This window comes from Pleuronectes platessa, chromosome 1 (assembly GCF_947347685.1).
Source record: "Pleuronectes platessa chromosome 1, fPlePla1.1, whole genome shotgun sequence".
NCBI classification, from domain to species: Eukaryota; Metazoa; Chordata; class Actinopteri; order Pleuronectiformes; family Pleuronectidae; genus Pleuronectes; species Pleuronectes platessa.
Window position 1 is genome coordinate 32,792,723 of NC_070626.1, and position 18,428 is coordinate 32,811,150.

Below are 18,428 nucleotides of genomic sequence, written 5' to 3' on the forward strand. Positions count from 1 at the left end.
CTCCAACGCACAAACACTTACATGTCGCTGATGTCCAGAGAGGATGCAAACAGAAAGGAACAAGAGAAGAAGAGACTCATCAGAAAGAACAGGTGGAGGAGGGGAGGAGGCGAACGACACAAGCAACACGTGAAGACGACAACACAAAAACTGATTTTCATTCTGTTGTTGAACTCAACTTCAGTTGCTTTAAAGTTTCAGATTTTATTAGATCGTGTTGTTTATAAGCATTAAAAAAGGAGCCGACCACAGGAAGCAGCTCACCTTGGACGGCTCGTCACGGAGCGCTGACACTCGTCCCTTCTGAGGACGCCTCAGCACGAGACCACTGCCATAGTGGTCTGAGCTACTGTCCATCAGCGAGGACGCCGACACGGGATACCTGAAATCTGGAGTGCTGCCCAGCTGAGAGCGTCTGGAATAACAAATAAAAGAAATCAGGAAGACTTAAAGGGTGGAGGCTGATGAACTGGGGACTAGCTACCCAGCTTACCCATGTAACAAGGAGTTGCTCCTGCTCCTGCCCTGCTCGTCCTCCGCCCTCATGGTCTCAATCTCGATCAGGAGCTGCTCCTGCAGGACAGGGAATGTACAGACGACTTTAGGAGAAGAAATAAAGTCTGTATCTCTAAGTGAATCCTCTAAGATTCATTTGTGGTAACTTGAATTTGTAAAAACAAAAGAAAGAAGCATGGTAAACTTGAACCTTCACCTTCTCGTGGTGAGACTCCTCAATCAGCTTCTTGGTGTGATCCAGTTCTCTGATCAGGGCGTTCTGCAGAGAGCAACAAACACACACTGTCAAACACACATTAACTTCCCGTGCACCATGATACACAAAGTCATGACAGGGGCTGCTCCTACTTTACATCATTCATGTCATATCAGAACCGCTTATTGAATTAAGAGAAAATACAAAAGCAATACTTCTGTATTTTCTATGAAATTTCTGTATATGTATATATATATTTTTTTTGTTTTGTTTTAACCCTGTTCAGCACTTTGGTAAACTGTTGTTTTAAATTTGAGATATAAAATACTTTTCTCTTGACCAAATAATCATGAGCCACAGTGAAGGAAAATAGACTAAATAAAAACTTCACTTCTCAAAATCCAGAAATGAAGCCATCGGGGGATAAAGCCTCGGTATCCAGGTCCCCATCATGAAGTCTCCTTATATTAAATAAGTAATTAAAAACCTTATCAGAAACATGACCACATGAAGAAATATCAGTGGCATAAGAACCATCTGTGATATCTGCTTCTGAATCTAGTGTGTTCAGTCCTGCTCTCTGGAGAAACCGGGGATCGAACCAGGAAACTTCGGATCACTGGTCAGCCGCTCTACCTGAGCCATGTGGCCTCACCTTGTCCTCCAGAGCAGACATCCTCTCTTTGAGGTGCAGCTGGAGTCTCTCGTTGGACTCGGACAGGAGCTTGTCCACCGTCTCCGACAGACGCTTGTTGTGCTCCTCGTTCATCTTCTCTCGCTGCCGCGCCTGCAGACGAACAGAAGGGCACGTGAAAACCCAGAGCATGTCCAGGTGAGCTCCTCCTCTTCTTCATGCTGTCAGTCTAGATGCTGACACAGCGTTACGATGCGTATTGAACGTTCCTGCTCTGAATCGTAGATACCCATGAGCGTGAGTGTATTAATTGTCTTCTACATTCGTTGGATCAATGATTTTTATTCTCTCTTTAATGTGTCCAAGACACTGAGGTGAGAGCTTCTCAGTTTCCAGCACATTGAGGAGGACAAACATTACTCACCTGTGGGGGGGGGAACATAAAGACCAACTCCTCTAGTGGCGACAGGGTCAGCCAGCATTCTCTAGCAGGTTCATCTGCATTTTAGAAACCTGCGTGTATCCACTGATCCTGGTATAAGAGAGAGTTACGCACCCTGACCAGCTCCTGGTTCTTCTCCTCCAGCTGAGCCTCCAGCTGCCTCAGTCTCTCCTCCACGTTGCCGTGACGTTCCTCTGCCTGAAGATGAGAAACAATGACGAGTGAACCTTCATCCTTATCTGCTCTAATACACAGCACAACATATTCACCCCTCCCACAGCTAATGAGAGCCTCTCAAAAGCTTTGATTTCCCCTGCAGAGTTTTGTCCTCCATCCTGGAGAGGGACCAGGCTGAGAAAAGATCTTGTCCTGCTTTTGGTTTTACTGACAAAGCCGTCGTCCCTCCAAAGGATGGAGTGACCCACCTCAACAGACAGGGACATACTGTATATGGCATCTAAAGAATATATATACATAGCTAAAAGCCAAAAGCTGCGTTAGGAAACCAGCAAAGTACCAAAACCTGAAAACCAATAAAGCATCCAGCGCCTCCCACAGTGCACGTCTACCAGGGAGGAAGAAGTTCAACCAGGTCCTACCTCAACTACAGATGTGTTGTTACGTGTGTTACTGCTTATAAAACACAATCCAATGCTGGAAACTATCATCAGTGTCCAGCAGATATCATCAGTCTATCGGCTCATATCTACACAAGAGCCAATGGAGTGGTTCACATTTTTAATGGGCAGTGTCCCCACAAGTATTTGAGCAAATCAGCTGGCACTTCCTGTTTGTGTTAGACACCAGTCATAGTGTTTTTTTGTGGAGTTACACATTTCACCAACACATTAAACTACACATACAAGCGGACAGAGGAAGCCGGGCCAGCGCCGGCCGGGTTTCAGGCTTCGTGAGATACCACAACACTGGAACACATGGTCTTCACTGCACTTAACCAGGCACTGGTCGTGTAAAAGAATCAAATACAACTGAGGTTTAAGTATAAATGACAATATTTTTGGAATCAGCCAATATTGTTTTTCCTTTTGAGTAGTTGTGGAAATGTGAAAACTGCCACTGGCGACAATGGGCCTGGTTAAGTATCCGAGCGGATGGATTGAGCTCTGTGAAGAGAGCTGGTCTACCTTCTTCTGAGTCTTAGAGCCTTTAGAGCCACACAGAACACACTAGAGGTTTGACAGGGACGTGGTGGGGGGGCAGCATGAAGACCACACAAACACAGAGCATGACAGAAAGAGGAGAGAACAGGGGATCGGTTTAATGTTGGAAGAAAACAGAGACACTCAAAAATGAAACGTGACTGATGATCGCTGCCACGTCAGTAACAGAGAGAAGAAGAGACGTGAGGACAAACACACAACATGATGTGTTAGATGAGGAACAATATGCTGAGGTTTGTTGTATTGGAGAACTCAGAAGACTGAGCTGGCTGACGCTGGAGTAAAAGTTCCACAAGCTGAAGAACGAGTGGATTATTTATTTATGTACGATGTATTTGAACTGCGTAGAGACAGTATTTAATGTGTCAATCACTTCTTTCCATAATATCAGAGTCCCAGTAATACAGCACATCTTAACAGGCGATATGGTGAAGGAGCTGAGGAGAGAATGACCCTGGAGACAACTCGTGTTCTCTCAAACTACAGACACACACTGGGACATCATGGTCTTTAAACAGACAAGTGGAGTAGAACCAGTTATCGGTTGTATGTCGGTCTCTTATAGTGATTACAGCCCACCTCAACTAAACAAAAACCCACAACTATACACTAAACAAACCATGGGCTTGTCTGTATATTTATTACAGAGCGTTAATATCTGTAGTGTTGAGAAGAAACTGTGAAAACAGTTTCCTGTTGCCTGATTAACTCTCAACAAATAACACATCAGGTGAGGAGAGGAAGGAATGTAAGCTTATAAATCAGAGGTGCATTGTGGGCCAGCTGCAATACGAATAAGGTGCTAAGTTGATCGTGTAAGTTCAGCCGCAGCGAGTGATGTGCAAGACGAAGGCTCAAACTATAAATGGATAAAAACATTGATCTCTAAAAATGGCCCCTGTGGATATTTGGAGGAACATAAACAGTGGCTTCCTCACGGAGCTGTCACAATGTACAGGAACTAATCCAACAGAGCTGATGATATCATGTGTGCTGGTGCATAACTGGTTAGAATATATGGGTCATTTCCCCCCAAAACATATATGTCAACAGATGTGTTAATCAATGAAATCGGATCACTATTATTTCATTATACACACACAGACACAGACACACACAGAGGTGCTGGTACCTTGGTGAGGGCAGCGACCCTCTGGGCCAGCTCGGCCTCCACCTCAGGCAGAGTCTCCGCCTTGCGGATGGTCTGCTGCAGCTTCTGCTCCGCCAGCTCCAGTTTCTCCTGGAGCTGCCTGTTTCTGTCCTCGGTCTGCAGAAACCAAAAGCAAAGAGTCATTAGCAGGCACGAAGAAGAAGACTCATGTGTGCTACGTCACAGCCTCAGGGTTTCAGCTCTGCAAGGTGAAGAGAGTGGCGAGAGAGAGAAAGAGGAAGACAAAGAGAGAGGGGGGGCGGGGATGGGTCAGGGCGGGGTGGGGAGGAAGTGAGGAAGAGAGCATTCATGAAGACACAAAGACAGACAAAGCCCGTATGAAAAAAGAAGAGAGACGTCTCCATCTCAGCGAGTGCATGTAAAGAGACAAGCCAGTGTCTCTGAGGCGTCCCCTCCAGGGCCTGCTGCGCTGCTCAGGGTGTGAATAGAGGCTGAGAGCTGCAGGAGGCTGAGAGCTGCAGGCGAGTCCTGCTGGGAGACCAGTCTGAGACCAGTCTGAGACCAGTCTGAGACCAGTCTGAGACCAGTCTGAGACCAGTCTGAGACCTCAACACCACTCTCACTCTCGCTCGGTGCTGGTAGTTATATCAGTCAGAGATCCGATCCCAGCTGAACTGTGGATCCTGTGACCATGTGATCAGATCACACGTCCCCTCTCTGTATATGTATGTGACATAACAATAATCAAGTACATCATGTCTTTAACCAGTGTGTTTACAGATGAGTCATATTTCAATGTGTTGGTCTGTGTGTGGATGAGTTTCACATGTGGCCTCGGACCCAGTTGTGTTCACACAGCAGAAGGAACATGGCCACATGCGTCTCAGATCTCAGTGATCAGTTGATTTAGGTGCATTCAGAATTGTGCTTGTGTTTAAACCAGGTGTGAACGGGTCGTTGGTAAAAGGGGGTGTGGCCTACTTGTCTGAAGAGGGACTCCTTGTTGGCCACTTCATTCTCCAGCTTGTCGTTGAGGTCATGGACGGAGGTGGCCTCCCGCTGGGCTGCCAGGTAGCGCTTCTCCAGGGTGGTGATCCTCTCCTCCATGTCTTCTTTCTGAGCTACCGACTACACACACACACACACACATTAGTGATTTCTCTCACACTATAACATGTCCTGCTAGCTCGTATTTAAGCTATCTGTGGGTAACCGCCCTCCCTACCTCTCTCAGGTCTCTCTGCAGCCTCGTGTTCATGTCTTCGGACTTGATGATGTCCTTCCTGGCCGTGTCCAGGTCCTCCTCCAGCTCATTGATGCGTGACACCATGGCACACATGCGCTCCTTCATCTGGCCCAGATCGGTGGTCTGACGGTCCACCACATCCTGCAGCTCACAGACCTTCCCGAACCCAGATAGCGACTCCTCCTCCTGGCTCAGCGAACCATCCGACGACCGCTGGGGGGGAAATCAACAAGGTCAGCGAGGGCACAAAATAAATACACAACTCACAGGGTACTCCGTTCATTTCAGTTTGATTACCCCGTGGCTCAAACCACTGCTGAACAAGCTTATAGTGCAGATAAGGTTCAGGAGATCATACAATGGATCACTAAAGCTGTTTTCAGACATTTTCTGCAGGTGTAGAATGTTCGGGTCAGAAAACAACAGGAAGATGTGGGAAACATTCCGACGAGGGGTGGAGCCTGGGTGGAGCGAGGGGTGGAGCCTGGGTGGAGCAGCACGAGACATGGCGTATAAATTCTGCTGCATTTCTGTTTACAGCAAATCGACACCAGCACCAAATCTCTTCGTCTCAAGTTGACGTCTTCGTCTTCTCTACGTGTAACGCTCCTCTTCTTCATGAGAGCTTCCAGTTCACATGTTAGAAACTTCATCTGCTCTTACTAGGGGGGGATGCAGGAGAAGTTCCAAAAAATGTTACGAGCAACTGACTTGGACATTTGCATCTGGAATATTTCAGGAAAATGTCAGGACAACTTGACATTCATAATAAACCTTTTATTATTTTGAGCAGTGATGCTGCAGAACAAGCTGTCAGCAGAAACCTGGACTGTCTCCAGTCAGTTCACCTCTTCCAGAGTTTACATCTGGTCTGTGCGTGAATGCAGATTGCAGCAGGACTGCTTGATATATCATATTGAAGTTATCCTTCAAAATGTTTACCCTCATCAATGCTGCTAAAACCTTTAATCTTGATGTTTTCCTGCACGTGGCATCTGTTACACGTCTGTCCGTCCTGGGAGACGGATCCTCACATGTGTCTCTCTGAGGTTTCTATGTATTTGTACCTGTTAACAGGGTTTTAAAGTAGTTTGTCCTGACTCTTGCTGAAGGTGAAGGACAGAGGATGTCACACCCTGTTAAAGCCCTATGAGACGAATTGTAATTTGTGAATATGGGCTATACAAATAAAATTTGATTGATTAATTGATTGATAGCAGAACCGGTGGAGTCATTTCGTGCTGTTCAGTGAGCTCACCTTGCCGTTGGTGCTCGGTGTGTTTTCAGAGTTGTGGTTGACCTCACTGGTCCCGTCTGCCAGGCCTCTCTTCTGGCTGCTCTGCTCCCTGAGGTACGCCAACTAGAGGAAACACCGCTCTGTTAGAACCTGGACGACTCATTCATCTGCTGGTGATAAACATCTCAACAAGTTCTGGTTAACCACCAACTCAGCAGCACTTAACTCGCTTGCTGCACATTTGAATCACTGGTGATGTGCTCTCTGTGTGTTTCTGTCATACGTCTCCTCTGGGAGATGAATGTGAGGGACCAACCACAACTTCTCTGGTTGCAAACTCACATGAACACACTGCACAGAACAACACTCTTGTGCCAAATGGCTGAACCATCGGAAAATAAAACGGGCTGCCCGGCCTGAGGAGGTAAATCAAGTGGTTGATTTTATGTGTGTGTTGACGTGTGTGTGTGTGTGTGTGTGTTGACGTGTGTGTGTGTGTGTGTGTGTGTGTGTGTGTGTGGTTCCAGGCTGACTCCCAGGAACAAAAGATGAGTGTAGCAGGAAGCAGAGAGGAAATCTAGGACACTTCCCTAAGATCCTCTGGGCTTTTTGTCAATCTTAATCCCATTCACTACCCAGTGGAGTTGAGACGCTCCTTGTCATGCATGTGCTCGTCTGGGTACTTAGAAGCTGTGAATCTGTTTTGTTTTGATTCAGTGTTAAGATGAGTGCAAAGAAATTCAGTTCAGGAGCGAAGCCATTCAGCAACGTCTGCTCTGGAAACAGGATTGATTAAGAGGTGTCATGATGTGTGAACAGCTGACTGTTGTGAAGCTGCAGGTCAAACCTTCTCATATTTAGTTTGTGTTGTGGATTTACACATTGTGTGTGTACAGTCAGATTATGAAGCTAGAGACACAAATACATTTCTGAGCATTTGAACGTTTGACCCACTGGTTTAAATAACATAACATCTTAGAATTTAATAAAAAGAAACTTCTTTAAGTCCCACTGTACCTGGCTACGAGAAAAAAACAATACTGCTCAGTAGCAACATTTCTGCAGTTTAACAAATTACAACACAGAGCTGTGACATTTGATGGTGGAAAAAAATTCTTGGTTGAATTGTTAAATGATCATTCTGAGCGTTAAATTCCAGCCTAATCAAATCCCTCACCTGGCCCGACATAGGCTCCTCATTAAAAAGCTGTGAATACAACCTTTAGTTTTCAGTTTTGTTTACTTACTTCCTTGTGCGAGAGGGTGAGCTGCTCCTCCAACGCGCTGCATCTTTCCAAAGCAACGCGTAGTCGTTCTCTGACCTGGAGAGCGTGTGAGACAAAGAGAAATAAACACTTTAAACTGTACAAACCTTCCTTTTTCCAGAAGTGTGAGATGTGCAGACAGTGGTACCTTCTCATCGAGGGCTTTGTGGTGTTCGAAAAGGGACTTCAGGGCTTTGAGGACCTCCACCTCACTGGAGACCCCTGCAGGAGACTGAGCCTGTCTCTTCACCACGGTCATCCTCAGGCTGCGCTCGTGACGAGACACCAAACACTCCAGGTGCTCCAGCAGCAGCTGCTCACACCAAGAGGCATCTCATCAGCGACTCACAATTTAAGTAACATCTTCTACAAAATAGACAAATGTACACAATCCTGTGACCCTTCATGTGCATTGGGCCTGTGAGTGCTGGTGTGAACAGGAAGGGAAGCGTGTCCTGCTTGACACAGGAATTGTTATAAAGTGATCGAATAACATCTCATCGCCGGCTGTTTCTTTATGAAGGGGGTCATGTGATGTCAGGAGTCAGTGCAGCACGGTTGTTAAGTGAGAAGGTAGTTGTGTGGATGTAGCAAGAGGCAGCTGGTGAACCTGGTGTGTGTTCTTCTGGTTGTTGGATTTTATTTTCTGTCTATTTCTCTTGAGCATTGCATTCACAGCTAGCATACCACGCTAACGCAAACGCTGGTTGTGTGTTGTGTGTCCCGAGCACGAAACTGTGATTGTTGTCGTCATTGTTACACCAGCGTCACGCATCAGGCACGCCCATCGGTCACTGTCAAACATTAACGCATGAATATGAGTCCTCTGTAAGTTTAGTGCTGCTGTCTTATCGCAGAGAGTCCAAGTGCACTGAGTGTAGTGCTCCTCATTAAATTCACTCCTACAACATGTGACTCTCTCAGAGTTGGAAATCATTGTTTGTGTATAAATGTCTGTTTTCATTTGACTTTCACCTGTGAGGCCTCAAATATTAAAAAGTAAAGATGTACGTTGAGAGGAAACAGGTCTCGACACACACAGCAGTGTGTAACACTCATATCTTGATGAGTGAGTCGTTTACAGGTCTCGTAACGAGTGACAATGGTTTGGATTAAAGGATAGACACAGATTTAAATCCAGTGTTATGACAACCGTCGATACCCAAAACAAAACGAGCAGGAATTCCACCTGGACGTCTCACAGCGAGTGGAGCGACGCACAGACCTCATCACTGCTGGGGAGCTGAGTGTGTCCTCATCGTTTGCTGAAATCTGAGACAGTTTGACAGGAAACACTCGTGCCCACATGCTACTGACCCGTGTGTTGTTTCTCTCGGCCTTCAGCTCCGCGATCTCCTCCTCCTTCTCCAGAAGCTGCTCCCGGCACACGTTCACCTCCTTTGTTAGAGCGGCAAACTCCTAGAATAGAAAAGGACAAATACAGTCACTTGTAACCGCTACGCACTCAGAAGAAGTTCCTCGAGGCACTGGACTTGAGAGAAATGAAAAGCCTGAGCAGTGTGGCGACCGGGAGACTGTGCATTACAAGTTTAAAAGTTTGATCGAATCCATTCTAAATTAACTGCAGCAGTTCCAACACCAGTTCCTGGAGGAAGACGAGTGCACTCAGACTCCTGAGACCTGCGGGTGTGTGTCTGTCTTCACTTCCTGTGCGGTAACTAACAGAGCAGCAACCTTTCAAATGTGTGTGTCTCTAAATTTCAGTTTGCAGGTTTGTTCATATTGATATTCGTCTTTGATTTTTAAGTAAGGTGTTTGACATTTGAGATAAATACATGTTTTCCTTTCTATTATCACAGAATGAATATTTTGCCTTTGATTAATGTAAACAGAAAATCAATATCAAGGTTATTTAAGACTTTCACCTCGATGACGATTGATAAACGTTTATTTCATTTCTTCTTTAATATATTTGTATAACTATGAAACTGGAGTTGAGGCATCAATAAAATTAGCTCTTATTTCGTTCTCCTATGATTAGTTTCTGTCACACAACCGTGAACGACCCTCGTCCAATGAGCTGGGTCACAAATAACTGTCCATTCCTTTCTGTCCCTGTGGTCGATCACAGCTTCAATCAAAGGTCCTGTTTACATCTGAGACAACGAGGCTTCCTGTCCGTCTCTCCTCACGCTCCTGAACCAACACGGAGGTGTCCAGAGAGACGAGGACAGACACAAGGGAACAAAGAGATGATGTCTTTCATATCACCATAGAAAATATGAAAATACTACAAAATTCTGTTTCTGTTTTTACACTTGTTCTAATAAATGTTACACTGCTTTCATGTCTGAGGTTCTCTTCAGACAAATGCAGCTCCACACACACACACACATACACACACACAGCTTTTAGGAATTACATGCATGGCTGAACCTAAAGAATGTGCCATCCTGATTTTTTTGCCCTGTAGCACATCACCCTGAGTGGCCAAGCCTTCTTGCTGCGCCTGTGTGTGTGTGTGTGTGTGTGTGTGTGTGTGTGTGTGTGTGTGTGTGTGTGTGTGTGTGTGTGTGTGTGTGTGTGTGTGTGTGTGTGTGCTTGTGTGTAAGAGAGAGGGTGGGGGGTGACTGCTGGAACTGATCGTTCTTTTCAGTCACTACCGCAGCTATTCTCCCTTCACTTCAGCCTCTGAGCTTTTCCAGCGACTGGCACAGATTCTGCTTCTCTAAAGGAGTCAGAGAGAGCCTCTCCTATTGGCTGCAGCCGGAGGTCTCCGCTCTCTGCCAGCCAATGACAGGCCAGAAGAGGCCGGCCCGCTGGTAATTACAGAGAGGAGAACTGACTACATTCCTGAGCAGACGCTGAGGTTGACTTGTACAGCAGCCTTCAGATTTCTCTCAGGCTCACTGAGCCATTTATGATCTTCTCTTCTCTGTCCTGATGTTTCGTAACTCATCACTTCCACACAGAAAAAACACAAGATTGATATTTGATGGTAAAAGTGTGATTAAATAATTTCAGCCAAGGGCAATGTAGCCGCAGAAAAGCCCATAAAAGGCTCACTGGCTATTAGACCAGATCAATTAATGATTTACAAGTCATCAATTATCAACATAATCTACCTTCGCTGCAGATGTTTAGGGTTTAAAGAAAAAATTCCAAAAGTTGATAACCAATCATCAAAGTTCAGTAGTTCAAATAATTATCTGTCAATCAATTAACTGACTTAAAGGCCATCATTTGTCATATGTATTTTTTTAATCAATTGTCCAATAAAAACCCTCATGCACAGAAGCCATGCACACCGAGTCGGGGGGGTTTTATTACTCTGTTCTGAAGGAGAGCCAATGAGGACGATTTGCCCCCCCCCCCCCCAAATCAAACGTGACCTGACAAACGTGAGGTCATATTTACTTCAGAGGTAAAATATGTACATGGTGAATTGATGGTCGCAGATCTGTATATATATTTCTGTCAGTTGACAGTTACATGTAGATTGATTAAAGCTTTTATATATGTGACACAATCACAGGAGCCTGATCCCATTTCTCCCTGCAGCAGAGAAACTGGTGCCTGGCTCATGAGCGCAGACGAGTGACACGCTGGTTCGAAGTGGAGGAGCTGAGCTGTAAGCCTTAGAACAGGGGAGGGGATTAAGGAGGGGGGGGGGTGCACATAAATATGTGTGCCAACCTATTAAAGGAACAGTGTACCAAAACACAGAGGCACACAGAGGCTTTTCAGGGATAGCTGTTCTCGGTGGCTTCCTCTCGGGCTGAAGAACCTCCCAGCACCTCTGTGGCAGTGAAACCACTTCCTGTGTTAAAATACTGTTAATGAGTCTGATGGAGCGGCTGAGGAAAAACAGGAGCAGAATAATCTAATAACACAGAAATTATATTTACCAAACTAAATGTAGCTTTCATGCATTAAAATATGAAATATGGGGACATGAGCTGCCGATTCAACAGATTCAAATTATAGGTTTTTCAAAAGGTGTGATTTCTTTAAAACATTTTCACCCTGATTCTATCTGCATATACCTTACAAGAAAATCCATATATTTATCTGTCTTATGTGTCTATTTAATATACATTTTTTTGTAATAGAAAAAAAGATGTGGAAACTGTCCCCGAGCAAGTTTTCAAAATGTTTACACTTTGGCTTTGTTGTTATGAAGAAATTCAAAAGATATTAATACAATGCTTCTATGAAAAGGGATCATTTCTATTAGCATACGATTTAAAAGGACTGAATCTATAATGTTCCCAGATAAACAAAAACCACAAACATATCTTGAAATTAACTGAAGTTTCATAGCAACATTGCAAAAGGGTAAAAACGACAGGACCCATTGAGGCTCTGTGATGTCAACAGTACAGACACAACAACACAAAACAACACACAACACCACAGAGTAGAACACAACCCTCATCTCTACAGGATGCTGCCAAACTACACACAACCACTCTGTTTAATTGACAGACTTTTATAGCACTAATTTATCAACATTTGGCCTAAGACTCGTTTGATTTAAGTACCAGTGCACGTCATGGAGTGGGCAAATGATGAAATGGCCCGTTTCTTCCCAGCGCCCGACTGGGCTGCGTTTGGAACCGAGCTCGGAACCAATAGCCTCCCTCCTACATAACGACTTCAGCCGTTCTTAAAAGCTTATAGCGTGTGCTGAAATCTGACACTGTGCAGAGGGCATCTGTTCTCCTGGAGGACTCACCGTCAAAAACTAATTAGACGCAACAATGGCTCCTATTCAGAGCTGCACACGCACACACACACACACACACACACACACACACACACACACACACACACACACACACACACACACACACACACACACACACACACACACACACACACACACACACACACACACACACACACACACACACGAGGGGAAAGTCAATTTCAAAGAGCTGACGAAATGCTAGTTTGCACCACCTCCTTTCCAAAAGGTGAAGTCATCATTAGCGTTGTAGCAGGTCTCCAATCAGGTGCAGTCTGACACACTTCATGTTTACATGTATGTACCAATGTCCCCCCCATGCAATCTACATCTGTATTCAGTATCACCAACACTTGATCTGCTCATTCCTTTATCATGGTTAGGAGACATCACATAGTGACAGGCCACAGCTTCAGTACTAATGTCCATGTGCATGAAAACTAGAGAAATACAGGTAAAGGGTTGAGAGTTGTATAGATTTCATTGATTCTACTTCCTGACACAAACTCATTTTTTTTAATTATTATTATTTATGAAATTCATTCTTTGGATTCTTCAGTTTTCACCTCATAAATGCCTCATTAAGTTTATTTACTGCAAACATACTTCCTGTTGCTGTTAGACACGTTCTTCTCTCTGATACCGATTACGATACCTGAACTTTGAGTAAAACCAATCTGAGAGCAGTGAATTTGAAGAAATAAATATATACCATGTATTTTAACAGCCGTGTTCTAGAAACCTTGTGTGGAACTGATGATTTCTATCATTGATGTAAGTGGCTCAGGTTAAACCGTTTCAAAAACAAATACTTACAGAGAATGAATTACAAAGAACTTCTTCTATTGGCTAGTTTGAAAGTCGGAGCTAAACAATAACCAAAATTAATAAATCCAGGAACACACAAAAATGACTCCCTTTAAACTAAGTCAACAAGTTCTTCAGTAAACCAGTGCCTTAGACATAACCAGTATAAAGACCCTGTACAGGCTGAGCGCTGTCAGGTTCAGGGCTAAACTAAACAGAGGAGCAGGCGTCTGCTTCCTTTTATTTTACTGTTTCACATCACATTTGGCAAAAGACACTTGCCCTCTCGTCCCTTTCATGACGCTGTGTGGAACAAGTCGGTCTTTGTTTCTCTGGTTGACCACTAGGCTTCCTCAATTCGGGCCATTGTGCCGCAGAGTGGAATATATAAAATGTAGTCGACGTACTCCTTTGAAATAAGGAGCAAAGTGTAAAAATAATCCTTTATCAATTCGTCACTTTAAAAAAATACAGTTACAAAGGGCTTTACAGAGGATTTGCAGACAATTCACATACACGCACGCAAACACAATCCTCTATAATCTGTGAATCTCAAGATGGTGGAGGACTTATGATCTTATTAACCTGAGTGCAGGGTTTGGTATCAAATTAGCTCATAGTAGGTGGAGTCAAATCCTGGAGTACTGTTCATCCCTAAAGAGAAACCCTGAGGTTCATGTGAGTGATCGGTCCACAGGGAGTTAGTATGACTCAAACCAGGTCGACTGGATTGTACTTCACTCCCATTCTCTCACTGGGATGCCCTGTCACACATGTGGCCCACAGCAGGAGCTCGCCCACGTGAGACATGTTCTCACCTGCCGTGTTGGGAAGGTGAGGGGTGGCGCCTGGGTAAAGCATGCAGGAGGTATGATAGACACTTCATCAACACGCCCATGCTGTGAATTGTCTGTGGGCGGGGCTAGGTCAGACGTCACATGGACTTTGTTCTCCAAAGCGAGGTCAAAGTGTGTTTAATATCCAGTACAACTGATTCAGACATTCTCATATACAGCTCCTCCAGGAGAAGAGTTTTCAGTTCAAGTGTGGAAACCCTGAAGCCCTGTGCACACATCAACTCTTGATAGTGTCCGGACGTTCTCCAGAGTTTGTCTTTCACATATGAACACTGCACCAGGAGGTTGTGTGTTCAGATACACTCACAACAACAGAGAATCTCATGGTGGTATGCAACAGGCAGGACGAACCCTATCAACACCAGCCTTTGCTCTTATCACCAAAAACTCTCCAACCTCATTATCTTTCTTAATTGACATCTTGCAAAATGTGTCTGTCGCCTCAATGTAAACACTCGCTCGCAGAGAATCCTCCCGTGTTCTCCCATCGGCTCCTTCAAACATCATCCACAGGTTTTACCATCAAGCAGGAGAAGCTCTGAAGAATGTCCGAAGCAACTGACTCAACATTTGTGTCCTCAGATACAGCTCGTCCGGATTAGTTCAGGAGATAATCCAGTGCAAATCTGAACGCTGCGCTAGTGTCTAAATGGTTCCTGAAGCAACCCCCCCCCCCCCCGAGCTGTTTGTGGTCAGACACCGTTTTATCACTAAAAGTTAACCTTTTGGAAGAGAGGTCTCTAAGGCCTCCATAGATTACAGGGCCTGAGCACGTTGACTGTCAGACACACAAAAACACAATGAAACTCACCAGGCACTGACAGAGGAAGTCCAATGATCTTACACATCAATTATCACACGTAAATTAAGAAAATATACCAATTAGCAGAGCAGCATTTGAGAGGAGCTCTTCTGTCTAATGTCACATTTTATTTAATTCACATGCTGGATAAAACATCAGGGAGTCAACAAATTAAGAGTAAGATATTTAAGAGCTGTTCTGTCTGCTTCACTCCCCCGTCTTGATCCCGTTGTCCCAAATTTAAAAGAGTTTCAATACACACCACAGTTTGCTTCAGTTACACTTCCACAAACTCATCCTTCTCAAACTACTTTTTGTTTAACTTGCATTTCCCCGTGTTCCCCAACAGGCTGGTAGAGGCCAGCTACAGAGGATTTAGTTTAATGCACAACCTCCACCACCAACACAGTAACGACACCGCGAATAATAATTCTTCTATTTCAGTTTCGCAGAGGAGAGAAACGATCTCAGAGAACTTTGGCGAAAACGTTTCTAAAAAATATGACCCATCCAATTTGAATCTGAGAGAGTTTAATACGTTTTGGGCCTTTTATTGTCAAATATAATTTGCTAAACACTGCCACTCGTGTTTCTTTTACTGCCTAAACAATCTTTGCAGCAGTTGTGTGGAAATTCACTGTTGACAGACACACACACCCAGCAGTGCCCACTTCAAGCAAAACTATTAAAAGCCACAGACGACAGAAAGTCTCTGAAATACACTTGACCGTAACATGTACTAAACTAAACACTTGACCTAAACTTGCATTAGATTAATAAAGAATATACGTCTGTTAAATGTGCTGCTGGTAAACTATCCACAAGAGGAAATTTGATGGATGGAGACTCATTTGTCCTGTGCACTGGATACAAAAAGAACAGGGCACAACTGGAGTTTGGAGAAGCTGCTGACGTGTGAGCAAGCTGCTCTGGAATGTTTGTGCATTCCAGTCGAAGGGTTCTTGCACCAGGACGGAGGGAACAGGAGAGAGCAGCTCCCCTTCACCCACCTACTCCCCCTGAAGACCCAGACTCTCCACAGCACAACACAGAGAAACGGCACCAGCTTCATTCATCAGTTCAGAAGGTGTCTAGATGCATCTATTAGGAAAAAGGGAAATCGCAATTCATGCTTCAAATGGCTTTTGGCTCATTTTAAATTTCCTTTTGGTTTATGCAAGTACGTTTTACAACAAATGCATTGTTAATCTGCTAGAAGAGATTAGACTGGCAGAATCTGTTTTATCTGTACTTTTACTCAATGGATTTCTTATTGTTGGTTGTAAAGCACTTACTTGTATCACAAACCGCTATTAAAATTAAGTTATTATTAAAGTGGCTGTTCACACAACCACAACTTTTTTCTTCAATCCACAACTGAATCAAGTCTTAAACTGGCAGATCATTTCAGTGAGAGAAATCGTATCTGGTTTTCTCTCCTCTGAGGGAGATTAAAACAAGAGAACACCTCGAGCCACATGTGGTCGTCTTGAGTTGTCTTAAATGTTCAGTAAATATAAGGTCATCAAATTCTTCAAAAGAACTCAAAAGAAGTTTTGGTTTGAACATTTTAAATCAAACTTTACTGAAAACAAAATAATTCTGGAAAGTGTATAAACTCCAGATTACATCAGACAAAGTGTCTCTCCATTTTCTAACAGCTAGATTTTCCTTGACTTCCAGATACAAATCCCAGGAGGCGGGCTGGAGAGACAGATGATCAGCTGAAGACACAGAAGCAGCATCAGCAGCCGTGTGTGTGTGTGCACACGAATAAACTCTGTAGTTTAAGACTGAGTGAAGACCTCTGTTATTATGGTGAAGAACATGAGGAAAGGCGGAATATTTAGAATGGAAATGGAAACAGAAGTAATTTTTTACTGGCTACAAGACTCCTTTTTTAGAAACCTTTTTCTAGTCTTTGACCGTTTTTAGATATCTTCTCATATCCATGAAACCTTGAACCTTTTTGTAAACCTATGCATGAGGATGTTTGTGAAATGCTCCTCTGTCAACAGGATTACATCCTCTTAATACCTTTATCTGTTCAGCCTGAACAGATCCTTACTCATTGTCTATAGGTTTCTACTTCTGACTTTCTGGTGGTCCAATGTATTTATATTGTGTGTATGAACTTTTTAGACTTAATTAATAATAATGGGATATGGACAGTGTAGTGTACTTGAGTGGCACTGGGTGCATGTGCAGTGTTTTATTTACTGTGTCTCATCTGTATTGACAGGGAGTGTGTCTGCTCCGGAGCTGCTACCTAAGCTTTCTGGTGTATTTCCTTGAATTAATATAGGTTCAAGAACTCGACTAAATGCCAGGACGCTAGAGTGGGAAGACGTGCATCTTCCAATCCTAAAGGTATTTCACAATAAGAAACCATGTTAAAGCACATGAATGGATTCAGTCATCAGAAACACTACAGTTCCTTTCCTTTCTAACAGGTAGAGAAAGTGCTGCAAATAGTTATGTTGTTGAGCTATTCACCAGATAGACATTGACAATGTGCTGAAGATCCATTTCACTCCCTGTCTTGGTGTGAACCGACTCCCTAGAAGAGCCACTCACACGCAGGAGACCAACCTGAGGCATGCGGCCCACGGTGGCTCTAACCGGATAACATGGTCGGGAAAAAGAAAAGCTGTCCACAGCGCACTTAGAGCCAGTGTGACCTCGGCAGAACTTTACACAGTACGCAAACTTTAGTTCATCCAAAATACTTCCTTTAATTTAACAAACACGTCTGTCTGAAGCTAGTCTGTGTGAATGCTACTAAGAATAATACTAACAAACAATGCTCTATTTCCACACGTCTAACTGCAAAGTGTCGACTGAGTGAATAAAAGTCTGACATCGCCCACTCACTCACTCACTCACTATTCCTTACTTCACCATAACGTGGGCTCATCAGGGAAATGAAAGAAACACCTTCCGCCGCTACCCTGCGTGTTTTCTCTACACCGGTAATGACGTCATTGTTGCAGGATTACGACGTACAACAACTACAGCCGGTAGATTTTCAATGTTTATATAACACTTAGTATTTATACTTGAAACCACCCATTGAATGACCATCATTAAATGTAGAATTAAACTTGTTTCCCACAGTTTGTGCTGTGATGCGCTGCTCATATTCATATTCATATTCATATTCATACGACAGGTCGGGCTGCTACTCTCGTCTCTTCCCCGCACGCCACATGATGGTATATTGTTCGGTTAGTGACCATCAGTTGTACTTATCACGATGCATTGTGGGAGTGTCTGGATGCAGTTTTCTTGGCAGTGCGTCACAATGCAGTAAAGTAAGGCCTCAGCATCCCACACTTGTGTTTAACACCACTTCCTAGCATCTGCTGTTGGAGGAGATGGGACATGATGCGTTGGAGCACAGTCTGCTCTCAGTCTGCACGA

The 18,428-nt window shown here is 44.1% G+C and overlaps 1 protein-coding gene across 1 annotated transcript in view; it reads right to left on the reverse strand.

Moving 5' to 3' along the window:
* The window catches only part of ppfia1 (PTPRF interacting protein alpha 1), a 35,516-nt gene that overhangs the window by 13,067 nt on the left and 4,021 nt on the right, over positions 1-18,428 (reverse strand). Inside the window, exons 3-14 of the mRNA XM_053426682.1 lie at positions 9,146-9,247; positions 7,977-8,141; positions 7,811-7,885; positions 6,585-6,686; positions 5,306-5,539; positions 5,062-5,208; positions 4,102-4,236; positions 1,903-1,986; positions 1,368-1,499; positions 713-775; positions 494-573; positions 265-415 (exon numbers count right to left, since the gene is read on the reverse strand). Of these exons, the coding sequence (XP_053282657.1) occupies positions 265-415; positions 494-573; positions 713-775; positions 1,368-1,499; positions 1,903-1,986; positions 4,102-4,236; positions 5,062-5,208; positions 5,306-5,539; positions 6,585-6,686; positions 7,811-7,885; positions 7,977-8,141; positions 9,146-9,247 (1,470 nt within the window). The remainder of the gene's footprint in view (positions 1-264; positions 416-493; positions 574-712; positions 776-1,367; positions 1,500-1,902; positions 1,987-4,101; positions 4,237-5,061; positions 5,209-5,305; positions 5,540-6,584; positions 6,687-7,810; positions 7,886-7,976; positions 8,142-9,145; positions 9,248-18,428) is intronic.